Source organism: Coregonus clupeaformis, chromosome 19 (assembly GCF_020615455.1).
Source record: "Coregonus clupeaformis isolate EN_2021a chromosome 19, ASM2061545v1, whole genome shotgun sequence".
Taxonomy (NCBI): domain Eukaryota; kingdom Metazoa; phylum Chordata; class Actinopteri; order Salmoniformes; family Salmonidae; genus Coregonus; species Coregonus clupeaformis.
Genome location: NC_059210.1, coordinates 1,233,107 through 1,252,780, shown reverse-complemented (window position 1 = coordinate 1,252,780; position 19,674 = coordinate 1,233,107). Strand labels below are relative to the sequence as shown.

Sequence of the window (19,674 nt, the reverse complement as noted above, 5' to 3'; positions counted from 1 at the left end):
TACATTTTACAGACACAAAAAGATCCCATTTTGTCTAGAGTATCTAGTTTTTGTCGACTTTTGAAAAGTTTACAGACAAATTTGCTGTTTCAATCAGGCCCGTCATTACATTTTTTATCCGATGTACTTTAGACGCATAAAAAGGTTGGATGCAAACCTGATTACGTTTTTTTTAAAGATAGTGGTAATATTTCATTCAGTATAGAAATGTGTAGGCGGCTTAACTTATCCTGTCCCGTGGCTCAATTTACCCTATACCCAGGGTAAGTTGTGCCAAGAGACCACTTTTTCTGGACAAACTGTTTTCAGAACTGTAATGTTTACATGAATTCAGATTATTTCCAGGGATACACAACATCCTGAAATATATGTAGATATCTTTTTTAGATAGAATACTATATTTTCTATGACGGAGTGATGCTGAATGTAAAAAATTGCTCAACTTCAGCATAACATTTCCTACAGGTTTCCTCATGGTTCTATTTAAAGTCATGTTCTCAAATTGTTCTAAGAACATTAATAAAACATTCCATAAAAATCACAAGAAAATGTTTGTAACGTTCAGAGAACATACTAAGGATGTTATTTAAAAACATATGCATCCCGTAACTCAGCATCAACAAAACTATCTTGTTAAAGTAAAGAGTCACCCATTTTGAATGTTATATTATTTTCGTGCATCTCTGAGCGAACTTCTATCGATTCCCTGAGTCATTTCATGTTTTCAAGTGTATCTGAGCTATTGCCGTTCAAGCAGGCAGCATTTTGTCCGGTATGACCTAGCATTGTGATAAAGCCACTCTCTCTACACTGGAAGTAATCTAATGGGAATACAGGCCTTTAGATTGTGAAAATGTCTATCATACGTCAGATTTCAACACTGTCCGATGTCATAACGCGGCAGGTTGCCTTCTCTTGAATGAGCCATTGATCATATTTTTGCGATATTCCTACTTCGAGAAATGTGTAATTTAACAGAAGGTCTAACACGTTTCTCCTATTTGTCTGCCTCTTCAGTCATTGCGAATGTCAGACTCCTCTCTGTGAGGCACATCAATCTGCAGGTTAAACATGGTGAGATTCTAGACTCCTAAATTGATAGTGCTATTTGTTTAGGCGATTTTACAGCTAACTAGCTACTTCACATGCTGATATTGACTTTGGTATTATTGTGTGTAGCTACATTTGCTAGCTAGCCAGCCAGCCCATAGAGAGAGCATTGCATTATGGGTTTTGTAGTCAACTTGAGCTGCAACAGATTTCCACAACAATGTTGCTACCAACCTTATTATAATGACAAAATGAAACATTTGTTCACAAAAAATATTGTTCTCACATATTCTCACTGTAAATTATAGGAATGAGTGGTTTTGGGTGGATTTTTCCTTTAAGTGTGTTCAGGTGTGTTAATTGGCCACACCTGGTCTTAATGAGTGCTTGTTTGCTTTGAAATGGGGTCTGTTTGAATAGACTAAAATGAACAGCTTTCTAAAATGAACAGCATGGTCCTTTGTAGCTCAATTGGTAGAGCATGGCGCTTGTAATGTCAGGGTAGTGGGTTTGATTCCTGGGACCACCCATATGTAAAATGTATTCACGCATGACTGTAAGTTGCTTTGGACAGAAGATTATAGGTTCAAATCACAATAAAAATAAATGTGTTTGCATGATTAATGCCTAAGGAAATTAATTTCCATGTGTCCTATCTGTACTTGGAGTTCAAAAAGGGTGATTATTATTCTTCAAAATGTCATAATTAATTAAAGAACTGCTGAAAATCCAGTGTTTCTATGTCAAACGGTTTTGTTATATTTCAGTCTTCTGTGATGTATATAAAGTGTAATATTGGGATGCAAACTCAAAATGTAATACATTTCAACTCTATATCTGACATGGTACCTGTGGCTTCTTTTTTCTTCATAGCCATGTGTGAGGTGTATACTTTTATTTCAAAGGAGATTTGTTTAAGACTACCAACAAACACTCTGTGTGACCCTGATTTAGCCCACTGCAGTAAAATGTTAATAAAACCTCCCAGGAAACTTTTAAAGAACCAGAGTAAAACGTTCTCAGAATCTCCCTGCAACCTAAAAATAAACAGGCAACATTTTCACTACTGGTCAGGAAACGTATGGCTTCATTCCCACAACGAATGTGAAATCAAAAACATACATTCCCACAACTTCCAAGGAATCAAATGTGCTAGCTGGGTATGGGTTTGAATTACTGTGGGCTCACAAGTGGTCTATGAAAGGTCTATGAGTGGAGAGAGGGCACGAGCATGTCTGAACAAGAGTCCCAAGAGACTACATTACTCATAAATCTAGCATAAATAGCAGACACATACTCACCCATGCGCACGCACACACACACGATGCCAACGCAATGACAGGCATACACAAACAGACGAACACACACAGACACACACAGCTGCTGCCACCCATCTCGTGTGTGTGTGTGTGTATTTGTATGTGTGTGTGTTTGTGTGTGTGCGTTTCGTCCTGGGTGTGTGTGACGGCAGCTGCTGGCCGGTGTTAGCGCCATAGCGTCACGGCTCTGTTTGTGTCCCCCACCGTGGATTAGCACAGCGCCGTGAATACTTAGACCACATCCCAGCCAATCACATATTCATGGGAAATTCAATTTCTTCCACCACTGCGCTGGGATGATTTGGCCAGACACAGGGGTCTATCTCGTCCAGCGAATTGTGTCTCAAAATTGAAAAGTATTTTACACAATGGGCCGAGAGTGCGAAAGAAAATAGTCGGGGAGAGGGAGAAAAATAGTTAATATGAGATTTTCTAATAGCAGAGTATGGGCTTCGATAACCAATTCCACTTGTTATATACTTGCCCATTGTGAAGAGGAAGCTCATTTTGACTGCCTCATTTTGACAATAGAGTGTAGTGCAGCAATCGCCTTGCAATATCCCCCTTTTCCTCTCCTCTTCGCCAGGCATTTGAAATATATATATTTCCCCCCCACATCTGTCATGAGCAGCGTATACAGCCCCTCCCTCCACCCCATCTCCAGATAAGACCTTCTGCCAGACAGATAAGTAATCATCATGACGATAATGGATAAGGCAACGTGAGACACCTTGTGCAGATGCTGGAACACTAATTGGAGCCAATCAACATCTCACATGGACAAAAAATAATAAGATAATCTAATTTAAAAAACACATAGTGCTTAGCTAATTTTTCTTCCCTCATTCCCCCCCAGTGGTGCTGCCCTATATATGGTGATTAAGGTTTTTTTCATTATGGAGGATTTTCTTCTAACAAGGCAGGGACAGGGGTTACCGGGAACAGAGCATTGTGGGAGTTCAGACGAGGGTCTACCTGCTCCCCGAGGCTAAGCTCTGCCTCAGGTATGCTACAGTTCAGGTTTTGATGACGGGGTGTAAAATGAGACAAGACCGGTGGGATATCCATGGCTTCCCAGAGAGAGAAAGAAGACACAGAGAGAGAGAAGGATAGAGAGAGGGGGGATTTAAAGGCCCCAAGATATCGAAAGATTCCCAGAGAGAGAGAGCGAAAAAAAGATTGAAGGGAGGGAGATACTAGATACAAGACTCTAGAGATATCCTGAGATTCCAAGAGAGAGCGAGGGGGAGAGAAACAGGGAGAGAGATAATCCCCCTGTATGTGTGAGGATATGAGGTATCTCTCCCCATTCATATATAGCTAATGGCCTTTCCATAAACAGATCCTCTCCACTATCTCTGTCTGCATCTCATGATCATCATCAGGAATCAGCTATGATTAGTTACAATTGATAAAACTGAACCACTGTATCTGTGTTGCCAATTCTGTGGCGATAATGTAGCCAAATGTTTGATTAGGATGTGGTCTAATAGAATGTCCGACCAAGACAAAATGACAAACATGCCATAGTTAAGTGAATAGAGAAACATGCAGAGACTCACCATGACAAGTGACATAACAAACTATTACTGGTATGTGTGATTTCCCTCCTCCGTTCAGTGCATGCCAATGTTGGTCCAAATGCCACAGTGGACTCTCTCCATTCTCTCTACACTCACACATCCCGTGTCCCCCTAAAGATGCAGGGGGCATCCTCTCTCCTCCACCCGCCACCAACCAGACATTCAAACGGATGTTTCTTCCCCTTCCCCCGCTTTGTAGCGACTTCTTCTCTGTGAGGAGTGTTAATGAGAATGAGGTCATAGTTACTCGGACGGCCATTGTGATGGGTTTGGAGGGGACACAAGAAACACCCCCCCCCCGGTGTGGCCAATACAGAACACAAGGCAGTGGGGTAGAGGGAGAACAGCTGGCTGCAGAATGTGGGAGCTTCTGGGGCTTCTCCTAGGCAACTGTGTTGGCGGCCATGTTGGAGACCAGGTCCAGTGAGAGGATTTATTTGGGGCCTGCGGCAGCGGGGAGAGGGGGAGAGGGGGGAGAGGCAATACACCTACACATTACACATAAACTAGTAAACACACACACTCACTCAACGTACTATAAAACCCTACTGTTACACCCCCCGCACTCAAACATACAAACATTTGCTATCAAACCGTCATATAAAAGTATACACTACACTCTAACTTATTCAACAGCAATCTTCACATACGGAACAGAGCAGCGGAGTGTGTGCATGTGTGTGTGTGTGGATTTGTGTGTGCGTGCTTGCCTGTGTGCATGTGTGTGTGGCAGATGGGGGCTGAGGTTTATAAGGAAAAGGGGGGAATGGTTTTACAGGCCTGTAACACACCAGATGGAATGTCCTCTTTCCATGGGCCACTGGAATGGGAAAACACACACTGACACACACACACTGACACACACACGCTCTCTCTGTCTTTTCATATTAATTTCACAGAGGGCCAGGGTGTTACATTCCATGACTGGATGGATACAGTTTGGATCATCTAGCGTCAGCATGTATTTACAATAGTGTTTGTACTCCCATGTATGACAGAGGCCTTAGACTTCAAATGAACAATGAAAGAGTAACAAAAGTTCCACCATATTCCCAGATCATGCAAATGAAATGGACATCATTCAAAAGCAGCTTTTGCTTCCTTGACTGAAACCACCATTGAAAGTCTTTGTCGGTTATGTGTGTCGGCTTGGCGACGTCGTGCGGAAAGAGAAATGATCATGAAAAAAGGGGAGTAAACAAAGGAGAACCAGTTGGGCTGTTTGAATACAGACAAAAATGAAAAACAAACAAACACTCCTCAAGGCCTGTCCCTCTCCTGCCACTCCTAGAGCGTGGTTTACCTCAGTCCCTGTCACGACTTCCTCCGAAGCTGCCTCCCCTCCTTGTTCGGGCAGGCTTCGGCGTTCGTCGTCACCGGCCTTCTAGCCACTGCCGCTCCATATCTCATCATTCCATTTGTCTTGTCTTGTCAATTACACACACATGGTTCATATTCCCCTCATTAGTACATGTATAAGTGTTCCCTCTGCCCCCTTGTCCTTGTGGGTGATTGTTTCATGTGGGATGAGTGTAGCTCGGTGGAGCTACCTGTACGTTGTATTGCCGGGTTATATTTTCCCTGTGTTCCTGTATTTGTTCCAGTGCGCCTGTTTTGCGCACTGGACTGTTGACGCTATCCAGCGTAACTGTGTACTACGGAATAAACTCTGTATTCTGTGATTTACCCTCCTGCGCCTGACTCCTTCAAATCACACTCTCACAGTCCCAGCACGCTGTGACAATCAATTGGGTTTTCCCATCTCAGCCAATGCACACCGGACAACGCATTTGCATACAAACAGCCTGTCCAAATACACACAGGGGAAGGCAGGGAGAGATGGACAGGAAGAGGTGTGTGTGTGTGTGTGCGCGTGTGTGTGCATGCATGCTAGCCTAGCTAGTACATTCCTGCGAGTGTGTACATGTGTGTATTCCTGTGTGTGTTTTTGCTTGTCTCTCCCCTGATGCTGACAGCTTTGGATTGAGCGTGGAGAATCTCATTAACTGAGTGATGCACTGCTTCTCTGTTTACCCCTGCATTATTCCAAGGAGACACCACTCCTCTCTCTCACCTCCTTCTCTCCCGTCCCGCGCTCCCTTGGAAAAACAAAGTTTCAATTGCAATAGCAAACAGTCCAGAACAGGTTCTGGGACCAAATCACTCTCTACTCATCCCTGGGCTATCGCGGACGGGACACTTTGATGGAATTGCATTGCTAAAGTTGCCCCACGGCAACACCTGAGAAATGGACGGACCATAAGATCATAAACAACCTTGACAGGATGGAGGGGGAGTTCAGAGATAGAGAGAGTTTGTTTATAACCAGCTGCTGACTCTCATGTAGTTATATTGGAGAGTCTAAAAGAGGTACTAAAGGTAGAAATTGGCTATTTCGACCTTGTGACTGCTAAGCTAGATAGGGCAATGCAAATAGAGCTAATTGGAAATCATAAATTATGCATATTGGAATCTATAGGTGCTGATGATGTAATACAGGTAATGACATTATTTTATATTTCAATGTATGAACTGGAAAACCCTATAATGGTAACCTATCATGGTACACCCTCTGGTAGGCTGTATAATATTTCACAGTGAGAGTCTGGTCATAATTATAAGAATGGCATGGATTTCCTTGGATGCTGTGCAGAATATCTGGATTTAGCTACAGCCGATGGTTTGACAAGCCAGCGCTCAAAACAATAATTACATTTGTCGCCGCTCTCCACTTTTCTCGTTTCCCATGTCTTCTTCTTCATGTAATAACTAATACTATGGAAGCCCACCAAAGAATGTGGTGGCACTGTCGTGTTATGAGATCATAGCATCGGCCGTGTCTTTTTCATGTAAAACAGGGATGTATTTTTGACAAGCGCGTTTGTCACACCGCACAAGTAACATGAAGTTGAGATAAAAAGAGCCCACTGCGTCTCTCTCTCTCTCTCTCTCTCTCTCTCTCTCTCTCTCTCTCTCTCTCTCTCTCTCTCTCTCTCTCTCTCTCTCTCTCTCTCTCTCTCTCTCTCTCTCTCTCTCTCTCTCTCTCTCTCTCTCTCGTTTTTTCATTATTCTCTCTCCAGCCTACCCCTCCTCCGGTACATGGGTGCGCTAATTGCTATCAACGTGAGTCACAAGTGGTTCACCTTTTCCCGGGGAAAATTATTGCTGGCAAACGGCCGTCGGTCAACTCATGCATATTTCCATCTGGGTGTGTGAGTGCTGGTTTGGCAAGACAGCTGGGCACGTATGTCACCGCAGGAGATCTTGGGTGGCTGAACCGCGTTTTAACCACTTTTTTGGTGTTGAGTTAGGGTCTGGGCTCCTGGTCCTAGTTCGACAGCTGCCAACAGAACCCATTTAGGCCCAAGGGCATGGCACAGAATATTTGGATAACTCAGACTGTTCCACCAATTGAGACTGACAAGTCCAATGAAAAAAGAAGGAGACAATATGCCTAACAGTAAAAAAACAAATCTGTATAATATCGAAACAAACCAATAACAGACAAGAAGATAGGCCTATATCAAATGGAGATTTCAATACTGACAAAGGATCTGGTCAAGTGCAGGAGTGAGAAATAGTGTGAAAAACTATGCAGTAACACCTGGTGAAACAGACAGGTAGAGTATAGAGTGCCTGACCAGAATCCTATCTCCAATCTGTGGTGTTAGTGAGGAGCAGGTGAGATGGAAGGATCCCTGCTGAGCCACTAAGGGATCTATCTCACTACATTTACCTTCCCTCATATTAGATTTCTCACTACTGTACTAAAGCAGCAGAAGGGCATCCACACACATGCACACACACGCGGGCAGACAAATACACACGCACGTCGCACGCACACACACACACTCCAAATCCAAAGGCCTTTCTATGGGTGAAAGAGTGTAGTTCTTGTGGCTGTATTATTAGCCGGTGTCAGTATGAAATATGCAGGTCTAGAAAGCGGCAAGAGGCACGATCTCACTCTGAATGCTGCTCATGAACATCTCACATCCACTGGAAGATAGTTACAGAATTCCAGCCCTGTTGCCAAGGCAACCCCAGGAACTTTCACTTTCCAGTTTCCAAGAGAGACAACACAAACAACAATTTGATAAGTAGGAAGAAAAAAAAGTCCACAAATCCAGGAAGAAACGAACCACATCTAAGACGCACGCACTCAGTGTAAAGAACGTCAATCAAAGAAGACAGGAAGTATGGAGGAGGAGGTGGAGGTAAAAATAGCAGAAGGAAAGCGTAGGTGTCCATTGTGCCAAGGCCTGCCAAGTGGTTGTTTTTCCCGTTGCCGGGACACACACACATCCCTAGAATCAGTTATTTAAGTCTGAATAGTTTTCAGCTCCCCAAGATGGGGTTGTGTTAATTTGACTGTCAAATAAGACTGTCAAATAAAGAGAGAGAAAAAGGAAAGAAAAAGGGAGAGAGCAAGAGAGCGAGCGAGAGAGAGAGAGAGAGTGAGGTACTGCCTCGAGCCAGAACGATAGGGCAGAGCCCAGGATGGAAGGGAACAACAGAAGGAAGGAGTCAGAGAGAGCAAGAGAAAGAAAGAAATCACGAAAGAAGGGAATTTATCCACCTCATCAGTAGCAACAGAACCTGGATGACAACCACAACACCCCAGGACTCTCCCTTATCTCATCAGTCTGCTGCTGCTGCCAGCCCGATCAGGACGATTTGTAAGGAAAACACTTCTAAAACACAACCTGGGTAAATCCAGGGCAGACATCACTTACTGTACTCCCTAATTAGCTCTCATCTCTAATGCTAGCGCAGCATCCTGCCTAGCCTAGCCTGCCTGGGTGGTTTACCATGGGGTTGACAGGGAAGCCTCACCCTGCTAAAGTACAGTAGCCTTGGGTGTTATGTATAGATGGTCTGTGCCAAATAGTGTACCAAGTCAAATAGTGTACGATGCAAAATAGTGTACCAAGCCAAATTGTGTACCAACCGACAGTAATGAAGATAGATGAGACAATAACTTTGCATCAGACTCTTTCTAAGGTGTATCATTCAGATCGAGCAATAGGTGATAGCATCAATTTCACAGTAGGTAGTTACTGGTTAATACATGCATTAAGTCTAAATCTATGTTATAATTCTAAAACATTGCAGTCATTGCCTTATGCTGCCCTGTCATTGTTATTGTGAGACAATCAGTGACAGAAACATTGGGGAGAGACCTCAGATGGTCTGAAGAGACACAAGCGCTAATGACCTAATCGAGGGGAAAACACAGAGGGAGGGAACGAGGGAGCGAGGGAGCGAGGGAGCGAGGGAGCACTCTAAGCCACGCACCAGCAGGCATCTTTGGTGGCAGAACCAGTCATTCTGAACTCCCTGGCAAAGACCTTGTCTCCATGGGGGACCCATGATTCATGTCTACTGTACACACACACACACACACACACAGATAGACACACACACACACACACACACACACACACACACACACTAGATCAGCCCTAACCTTCCAGCCCTAGCATTGACTTGCAGTCTGGTTTGAGAAAATTGCCTCTTAGCACTACGCAGAGGATGGATCGAGAGAGATGAGATAAACGATTTGGAGGACTCACTTCACATGTACAAACAATTTCCAACCGAAGACTAGTGGAACCAAATTAACTGTCTGTTTAGTATGCGAAGCGTGAACAAATGTATTTTGCATTAAAGTCAGCGCCTCAGCTTACAACCAGATCCAGGAAGTGGTGGTAGGAGGGATAAAAAATATGTTATGTATGCAAATAGCAATCAAGCACCTTATCATAAAACATTATGTTTTTCCGACGTGTCCCTTTAAATTCTCGATCTAAATGCGCCAAATATCATGTTTATATTACATGTTTGCTGCAGGGGATAATCCCCTGACGTGATTGGCTGAATTGATCACTGCAATCTTCCGCCTGCATCTGGCAGCTCGGCGGAATGCATCGGCATGGTAACAAGGGGGGTTAGGGGTGAGGACAGGGGTGAAGGGGTAAGGAGGTGATGTCATCTTATGTCTCCTTAATGTTCTTTAGTGGGACTCAGGGTCATAAACACAGACACCGGGGTAAACAACACTAGTAAAAACCCGTCCCTATAGGCCTTCCAACAGAAACAATGATAAGAGGAAGATGAAGATGATGTTTGATGGTGACGATGATGATGATGGTGATGATGGTGATGAAAAGTATCAAGATGATGAAGATGACCACAAGGAGGCACAACAGAGGAGGCTGATGGGAGGAGCAATAGGAGGATGGGCTCATTGGAATGGGTGGAATGGAATAAATGGAACAGAGTCAAACATGTGGTATCCATATGTTTGATGTGTTTGATAGTGTTCCATTAATTCCATTGCGCTATTACAATAAGCCGTCCACCTATAGCTCCGCCCACCAGCTTCCACACACACACACACACAATAGTGCAAGTGTGTGCAGCCATCAGAAAACACGCGAAGCACACAGGGATGTGTGTGTGTTTACATGGATCAAAAACACACTCTTCAGCGAGGACCAAAATATTGAAGTGTGTGTGTGCTGTTACAGTAAATCTCTCTCTCTCTCTCTCTCTCTCTCTCTCTCTCTCTCTCTCTCTCTCTCTCTCCCTTTCTAAAACTCTCCCTTTGCAATCATCCATCATCCGCTCTCTCTCTAACTCTCTCTCGCTCTCCCTCTGTCTCTCTCTATCCTCTATACTACAGAACACTTGCTAAATGCTGAGCTGAATGCCATCGAAGGATGAGTACAGAAATAGAGAGAACCCGACTTCTCAGAGCCCTGGAGCTAGTCAACAAAGCCCAGAAGAAAGGGGAGAGAGAGAGAGAGAGAGAGAGAGAGAGAGAGAGAGAGAGAGAGAGAGAGAGAGAGAGAGAGAGAGAGAGAGAGAGAGAGAGAGAGAGAGAGAGAGAGAGAGAGAGAGAGAGAGAGAGAGAGAGAGAGAGAGAGCGCGCATAGGGAAGCACAAAGAAGGCTCTTTCAACAGTGGAAGCAAACTCTCTGTTCGGAATGCTGGTATCAAGTTATGGGGCTTGGTGCCCGACTGTTCCCGGAATGTCTTCCAGAACTGACAACAGGGGGTTCTGGAATTAATTACCGATCTTGGGGACATGTAAGGGAATGTTCCTCTGGCCTCGGTCGGACCGTGTGCGGTCCAAACACGACCACACCCTCATTACACCACGAGTCTCGTCGGTTCAACCGAGCGTCTGAACCCTGTCTTGTTAACTTAATGACGAGGAAAATTGTGTGTGTGTGTGTGTGCGCGCGCGTGTGTGTGGGTGCGTCTGTCTGTCTGTCTTAAAATGTTTTGACTTGAGCATCATTATGAAGAAAAGTTCATGTCTACATTGCCATAATGACAATGTGCATGACCCTTCAGTACACTGGCAATGTTTGTCTGGATGTGTAATAAATATGTAATAGTAGGGGGTAAAGGGCAATGTGACTTTGTGTACACACAATTAAAAGGTCAAATTCAAATTGTGCAGTCCCATAGAGTCTGACCTCCACCAGACATGATGCATCTTGGGATACATTTATTGACAATGACAATCTTCTGTATCCTTTGTCTGGCCACAGCCACCTCTGAAGGCCTTGTAGACTGTATCAAACCAGACTGGCTGGCTGGGCTATGCATTATGTACATAGCTAATGCCACTTATCCTGAAAGAGACTGATACTCACCACTCAGAGTGGTGTTAGTTAAAGAACACATTCCACACACACAGTTTTATCATTGGAATGTCATACAAAACGAGGCAACGGTGTGCTTTACGACCATGCGGACGCCTCCGAGTGGTCGGGTAGGCTGTTGGGAGTGTTTATCCCGACTGGATTAAAATTAAACAACAAAAAATTATGTCCCCCCCTTCTAAAACCAAAGTTGCGCCCCTGCCGACTGCTATGGGTGTGTGTGTGCTGGGATGGGCAAAAATTACAAAATACAATGACAAAATACAGATACAAAATACCATAACGATCAATGTAGCAAAATAAGCAACAAAATATTTATATTTTGTAATGTATTTAATTAAAATACATGTATTTTGTATTTTAAAATACAAAAATAAATTTGTAACCGGCCCGAACAGCAACAACATTCTCAGTAACGGTTAAAAAAAAAACGTTTTACTTGCTATGACTGTGATATGTTGTTGTTTAACTACCTTAGTGGAGCAAGTCACTCTGGATGAGCATATCTGCTAAATGACCTAAATGTAAATGTGTATGTAAAAATGAACATACCAAAATGAACTGCAAAGCACACTGTGTATTGTTTTGGGGCAGAGCTGATTAGAATAATACTCAGCACGCTTTGCAGTTGCTCATTTTTACATACACTGTACATTTATATTTAGTTCATTTAGCCGACACTTTATCACACCATAGTGATATTAGACTTATAATACCAATGCAGGGTGAAAGGGGGGACACAAAATGTGAACCGCGTTTTTTTTAAATAGAAAAGTATTTTGTATTTGGAAAATACAAATTACATTACTTTGAAAATACAAAAAACATTGGAGTGTAGTTCAGCCCAGTGTAATTCAAATGACAAAATATTCAGAAGTAATTAAATTACGAATTTCAAATACAAAAATACTTCAAATCTGTGTGTGTGTGTGTGTGTGTGTGTGTGGATTTTCCTCTAAACATGAGTTTCAGTTTTGCTAAATAGAGAGTGGCTTAAACTATGACTGAATAAAATGCACATGACATGTGCCAGCAGCATCTCTAGCAACCAATTCAAAGAAGACAGCTGTTACAGGAGGGGGTAGCAGTTCCAGAGCGACCCACTAGGTGTCATCCTCCAACAACCTTAGGCACCTCCTCACTCACAGTCTGGACTAATCATCATCCTATTGGTGTCACCTGTGTCTACCTGTTCACCTGTGTATTTATGACCTCACCCTGTGTTTCCTTGCTGAGTTTTCTCTGTTAGTTTCTCTATGCTCAGCAGTACTAATCAGTGTCTGATCGGAGAGGTATGTACAGGTAATCGAGAAGTGTTCTCCCTGTTTCTTTATTATTTCAGTCATAGTTACTATTTTGTATTTTGGCTATCAGCCTGTTTTTGGAGACTTATTTGCTCCACCTTTCTTTTATCGTGTTAAGTCCATTGTTTTGCATCCTGGCTTTGGGACCACCATCTCTGCCTACTGCACCGCACCTGGGTCACACCTCACACCAACCCTTACAGACAGCGCTCTCTCAACCTCCCCTCTAACCCTCCCCTCTCTCTTTCTTCCCTGCCTCACTCTGTCTCGCTCTACATTTCCCTCTCGTTCAACCACCCGAATCTGCCCTTTTCCATTTCTCGTTGTTTCACTGATGTTCCACCATCAGTGAAAGCTGGCCACCACTCTCTTTCTCTCTAAACAGGACATCCTCCTCCCACCACCTCCCTGTCAAACACAGGCATCACCGATCTCCAACAGTGACCATGTATGCACAGAGAGAGAGAGAGTGATTTTCCCCTCTGAGTGGCACTTGATCAATCAAGGCTTCTCAGAGAAATAATAGCCCTCTTCTTGTCAGTGAGTGAGCTTGGCACAGCACATGTGATTGTAATAACAACACAGAGAAGACATAAAGCAGAGGGCATAAGTGCTTCCATCAAGCCATATAATATTCACTTTAAAGACATTGAGACAGAGGCAGAGTGGGCTTTTCAATGGGCTACTACACTAACAAAGAACACCCACCTTGGACTCTGCTATCTTATCTTGGCTCAGAGCAAATAACACAACATATTCTGCCCATGATTGCTCCATCATGTCCCCCTTAAGAAAGCATAGATTCAGACGCGGCTGAATTCTTCAGGGATTCCAAATCATGATGCCTTAATAGCCCTTTATACACACAAATTCTGGTCTAGAATCCCAGGTTTCCTCAAATCCATCCTTCCAAATTTCTCAAATAGGGGGGGTTGAAATTCAATTTTCATACCTATCAATCAATGCTGAGGTCATTAATGTCAGACCTAGTGAAATGAAATGGCAGCATTTCTCTTCTTTTATTAGCCTGCGTTATATAAGGGGAGACCTCCTTACAGTCAACCTTTCAAAGTAGGGCAATGCCAAGTTAATTTAGGATAATCTCTTCCCAGGCTGTCTGTGTAGTTTGACTGACTGACAGATTCACACTTGGCTCAGTATTGAATCAGTACATATTGAAGTAGAGAAGTTCTTCAGGAATAGAAAATGGCCCTTTTTAAGACTAAATTGTGTGTTCTAGCCTACACACTCAGTCTTTCTTTCGATTTCAATCAAATTCTATGCCAAGTTCAAATGTGATTTCAATGTTATAGGCCTAGCATGTTGCTGTTTGTGGCTTTAAAATAACTGCTACAGAACCTAGTAGATGTATATTTCAAGGCATGTTAGAGAGCAGTCTTGATTGTGTTTGCAGGCAGGCCAGCAGCAGTGGGCAATTTCTGTCTTGACAATAGCATCGTATTGAAGTGATGTCTCTGGTAGACACTGCGAGGTCCCGGACAGCTGACAATAGGCTACCCAGTCACAAAGCCCCCTCTCATGTTGTTTACATTGGCCTGCTCTGCTCTGACTTGACCTCGGCCTTGGGAAGCACAAAATATACAGTTACAGATGTAAATTAATTACATGTCAATTAAACTAGGTTATAACCCTCTAATTATGCAGCATTCATTTTGTTGGAACAAATACCGTTCATTCAAGGTTGATACTAATACATATTATTTACACACTTTCGTATCATATGACAATGTCAGGCAACAACACTAACCAGTGTGCGCGCCGTTCAAACAGGCTGCCAAGATCATGTGCAGCTAAACAAAAGACAGGCGCATTTCTCCGCACCTAATCATGCCCTCTCTCTCTCTCACCAGTCTGGGCATGACACACAAAAGGAAAAGTAGCTGTTGTAAACACAGACCACTGGCCTATCCTTTTAGATGCGCACTCTAATATTTTTTTTCTACATAGGGATTCAATACAATGAGCAATACTATGAAGGAAAATAATTAACGCATGTATAGCTACTGCATTGACAATAACTTGTGTCAATTGCCATGGGCTGTCTTGGTGACTGGTGGGTTGTGTAGGCTACAAGCAGGGAACCCGATACATCGCGACTGAATGGAACCGGGACGGGACGGGTACTTACGCTGCTGTTCTCCCCCGTCCAGTGCACCATCGCCTGGTTGTGAGTGGCATCCCCTTTGAGCACGAACGAGCTGCTGAGCAGGGACACTTTCCCTTGGGATAGTGCTCTCCTGAAGCGCGGGGATTCCACGTCGCCCGCGTTCCCATCATTATCACCCAAGCCCGATCCGAACACTTCTTCTCCCCCGTCTATGCCTACAACGCCGCCGCTGTCAAGCATACGATCCCCGTCGCTCCTGTGTAAAACGCCGCTGTCACATCGCACGGGTCTCATCAATGACATCCAAGCTGATGCGATAACCACGGCCAAGCACAGGTGCGCTGAAACGATTCCTTTCGGACGCAGAGATACCATGCTTCGTGCCATTAGGCCTATAGCGCTCATATCGCGGATACTGACAGAGAGACTGCGATGCGAGTGGAAGATAGATGGCTATACTGTCAGCGGAGAAAGAGGGAGGGAGGGAGGCTGGGAGAGAGGGAGCGGAACTGGAGCGAGGGCAGACACTCGAAACAACGTGGTCGTGTCTGTGTGCCAACTAGAGGACGCGCGCGGTGCACATAGCATGGGCGCCATCTGTTGACGCAAGCTCGTATTGTAAAACATTGCTGTTTCTTCGAGACTAAATTATTTGACTTGACCCCTTCCCACAAGATGACATAGGCCTACTATCCTCAAACATGGTGGATAAATGAAGATAGTTCACTCGGGCCGTTTACCATTGAAAACATATTTAAGTTCCGGTCTGCTTAATGGGTGGCTATCCAATTGATGTGATAGCAGTTGGGTCTGGGCCTCTTTCCCAGCTGAGATGTAAGTTAAGCATTACGATGACCATACCAGATGCATCGTTATTTACGAGCCAACATTTTAAGTGTTTCCCAAGCAAACGCGTAGAGTGAAACTGTAAGTGCCACAGCCAAGAGCGTCGTTTGGGCCGTGTTCGGTTTTTCACATGATCCTGTTAGGGTAGCTGTCCAATTCCCAGGTGCTGAAATCGACGTAAGCTAGACCTATACATTTCGCGGAATATTTTTTATGAATTAAAATAAATAACACCATGATCTACAACCTAACCATTTTTGTCATGTAATGTTAATTGATTGCAAGATTTGAACCCCGGGCGTCTTCTTACCTCCACTGTGCTTTAACACACAGCACCACAATATATCGGTCTCAGTTTCCTTTTATACAGTAACTGACCCTCGACTGCACACATTTTGTTTTTTCAGTCCGAGTATCTCATCTCGGGGAAGCCTGTACTTTTGAAGGATAGCCCCATCATTGCGAGTCTGCAACGGGCTCAGTGAGAATATGCACATTATATAGCCTACACCAACCGACTGAGCGGCCGGCGCCGGTTATGTTGGAGAGCAACAATCCACTGAATAGCAGCCTTGCTGTATTATTGATGTTGTGCTGACCTCTGACAATGGCTTGGCGTTTATAGTGTTCCAGGGGTTTCTAACTTGTCAGCCTGGTCTCATAGACTAGATGTAACATAGTAAACATAAATCCAGCACACTCAAATTAGTATGATAGGCCTATGTTATGTTTTGTATGGTTACTTAAGGCACAAACTAAAGTAGGGTGGTTGGTTGGTTGGTTGGTTGGGTGGGCGTATAACATAAACGTCTAGCATCCCAAAGATTGCTAGTTTGAATCTCATCAAGGAAAACTTTTGCATTTTAGCTAATTATCAACTTTTCAACTACTTACTACTTTTTAGCTACTTTGCAACTACTTAGCATGTTAGCTAACCCTTCCCCTAACCCTAACCCTAACCTTAACCCTTTTAGCTAACTCTTCCCCTAACCCTAACCATAACCCCTTTAGCTAACCCTTCCCCTAACTTTAACCCTTTAACCTAACTCCTAAACGTAATCCTAACCTTAAACCTAATCCCTAACCCTAACCCCTAGCCTAGCTAACGTTAGCCAGCTTGCTACCACTAGCCACCTAGCCACCTAGCTAAAATCCGTAACATATCATACATTTAGAAAATTCGTACCACATAGTACGTTTTGCAAATTCGTAACATATTGTACGTTTAGCAAATTCGTAACATATAATACGAATTGTAATTCGTAAAATATAATATGAAATGGGTGATGGACATCCACAAATGAATACATACCATACGAAACGTAACATACCATACTAACCGGAGTGTCTCAGATTTACATACAGAAAAATACAAAATGCTCTGAGACCAAATGAATTTGTAGCCTACTGGATAAGATCAGCTATGTATAAAATTAAGCTTGACAAAATGTTACAAATGCATATTTAACATTTACATAAGAACAAAAAAGGACAGCACTCTGGTGAATACATTTAAATGAACATATTTTTATTGCCTCAGGAATGTTTCAGGTATGAGCCCTTCTTCAGCATGCATAGGAGGCAATAGAGTACCACAGTATGAGTATTAATACCCATAAAACCTAGCGGTCAAACAAGGAAATGGTTCCAATCGTTTTTCCACCATTCATTTTTCTCATAGGGGATTTTACAAACACTTAAAATAAGGGCTATGTTTCGTGTAGGCTTAACCTGGCGTGACATTTTGATAACCGTGTAAGTTTAGGACAAGGTGACTTTTAACAATTTATTTGCCTGTATTTGTTTGACCGCAAGGTTTTATGGGTATTATGATACCTTCACGGCTCTATGGCAATCAATGTCATGACAACAATACAGGCTACACACAGGTGGGCATAATTATAGATTCTCAAAGTCAGTATTGGCCCAATCAAGAGATCGCAGTAGAGGGAGCTGTGGGGGAAACATGAAAATAAAAGACAAATAAATATATATATAAACAAACACACAATAAAGATACATTATGATATCATAGCCTAAATGTTAGGAGGGTATGTACAGCCTACATATTAGCCTTCTACAGAATAACACAAAAGGAACATTCTTCTCTCCTCGCAAGTGTGCTCAAGCGGTCTATCCAATATGTCTCTCTTTGGAGAACTCTCTTATCCATCCCCATTCGGATGAGAGGTTAAAAAAGGTTTGAGGTAGCGTAATATTTTGTATATGTGCTTAAGTATTCCTGTAACTTGTATTACGTGGATAAGACCAAACGTAAACTTAAGACAAGGATTTGTGAGCATGTGAGAGCTCCATTCGCACCCATGTTGAAATATCACCTGTTGCCAGGCATTTCAATAGCCATAATCATGAACTAAGTGCCTTACGTTATACGGGCATTGAATCGGTAAATGTGCCATGTAGGGGAGGAGTTAGGGATAAATTAGCCTGCTTCTCCAAAGAGAGACACATTGGATAATTCGAAATATGTATTTAGTAACATTTTGACTATTTTTGTTCTTTGGATTACATATAATTCCGCACCGGATCTAAGTTTATATCAGGTGGAGTCGAGCACGTTGTTAATCTTTTCATGAAACATTACATATCCTATAGCCTACATTACCCAAATGGAACATTACATATCCTATAGCCTACATTACCCAAATGAAACATTAGATATCCTATAGCCTACATTACCCAAATGAAACATTACATATCCTATAGCCTACATTACCCAAATGAAACATTACATATCCTATAGCCTACATTACCCAAATGAAACATTTATCATCCTATGATCATGCCCCTTCACACAAAACATTTAGGCCTATAAATTGTTTTAGGTAAGGCAGAGAATAAGCCTAATAATACACTTTGGCTGCTCTACAAGTGGACTGGATCACTAACAGCCTAGATGTGCGAAGGTTTTTAAGAGCCACGTTACTAATGAAGGCTCTGGGAAGCACATCGGCTACTAAGGATACATAGTAAGATGGTTCTAACAATGATCTTAACGCTTCGAAGGCTCTGGGAAACGAGGCCCTGGTCTTTTTTAATTGAACCAGAAAAAATTAGGGACTGGGATGTCTCACTTGCTTCCTCTTCCGTCTCTGCTATCCTGTCGGATATGTTGTCAGCGGCTTTCCGTTGCTGAGAGTCCATTTGACCCTAGGCGTGTACTATTATGTAGTCTAACATGCTGACTAGACCGCTCGCGTGCGTACCATCTCACGCATGTTGATTTTGTCCACCCACACCAGACACGATCAGGATACGCAGGTTGAAATATCAAAACGAACTCTGAACCAACTATATGAATTTGAGGACAAGTCGAAAAGCATTAAACATTTATGGAAATTTAGCTAGCTAGCTTACTGTTGCTAGCTAATTTGTCCTGGTATATAAACATTGGGTTGTTATTTTACCTGAAATGCACAAGGTCCTCTACTCCGACAATTAATCCACAGATAAAAGGGTAAACCGAGTTTGTTTCTAGTAATCTCTACTCCTTCAAGCTTATTCTTCTTTGGACTTTATATGGCGGTTGGCAACCAACTTTAAGGTGCATTACCACCACCAACTGGACTGGTGTGTGGACCTCAGTTCATCTTTCAATCACCCACGTGGGTATATGCTCCTAAAAACCAATGAGGAGATGGGAGAGGCGGGACTTGCAGCGCGTTAAGCATCACAAATATAACTGCGTGAGCAGTGTGGGTGCAATGATTGAATAACATATATGTTATTCATATGTGTAGAGGG

The 19,674-nt window shown here is 43.1% G+C and overlaps 1 protein-coding gene across 5 annotated transcripts in view; it reads right to left on the bottom strand.

Annotated features, from left to right (window-relative positions):
* Positions 1 to 15,527, bottom strand: part of LOC121554344 (VPS10 domain-containing receptor SorCS2-like) — a 327,241-nt gene extending 311,714 nt beyond the window's left edge. For all 5 annotated transcript variants that reach the window (XM_041867882.2, XM_041867879.1, XM_041867881.1 and 2 more), the window contains exon 1: positions 15,085 to 15,527. In XM_041867882.2, coding sequence (XP_041723816.1) covers positions 15,085 to 15,468 — 384 coding nt within the window. In that variant the 5' untranslated portion in view covers positions 15,469 to 15,527. The remainder of the gene's footprint in view (positions 1 to 15,084) is intronic.
* Positions 15,528 to 19,674: the final 4,147 nt, after the last annotated feature.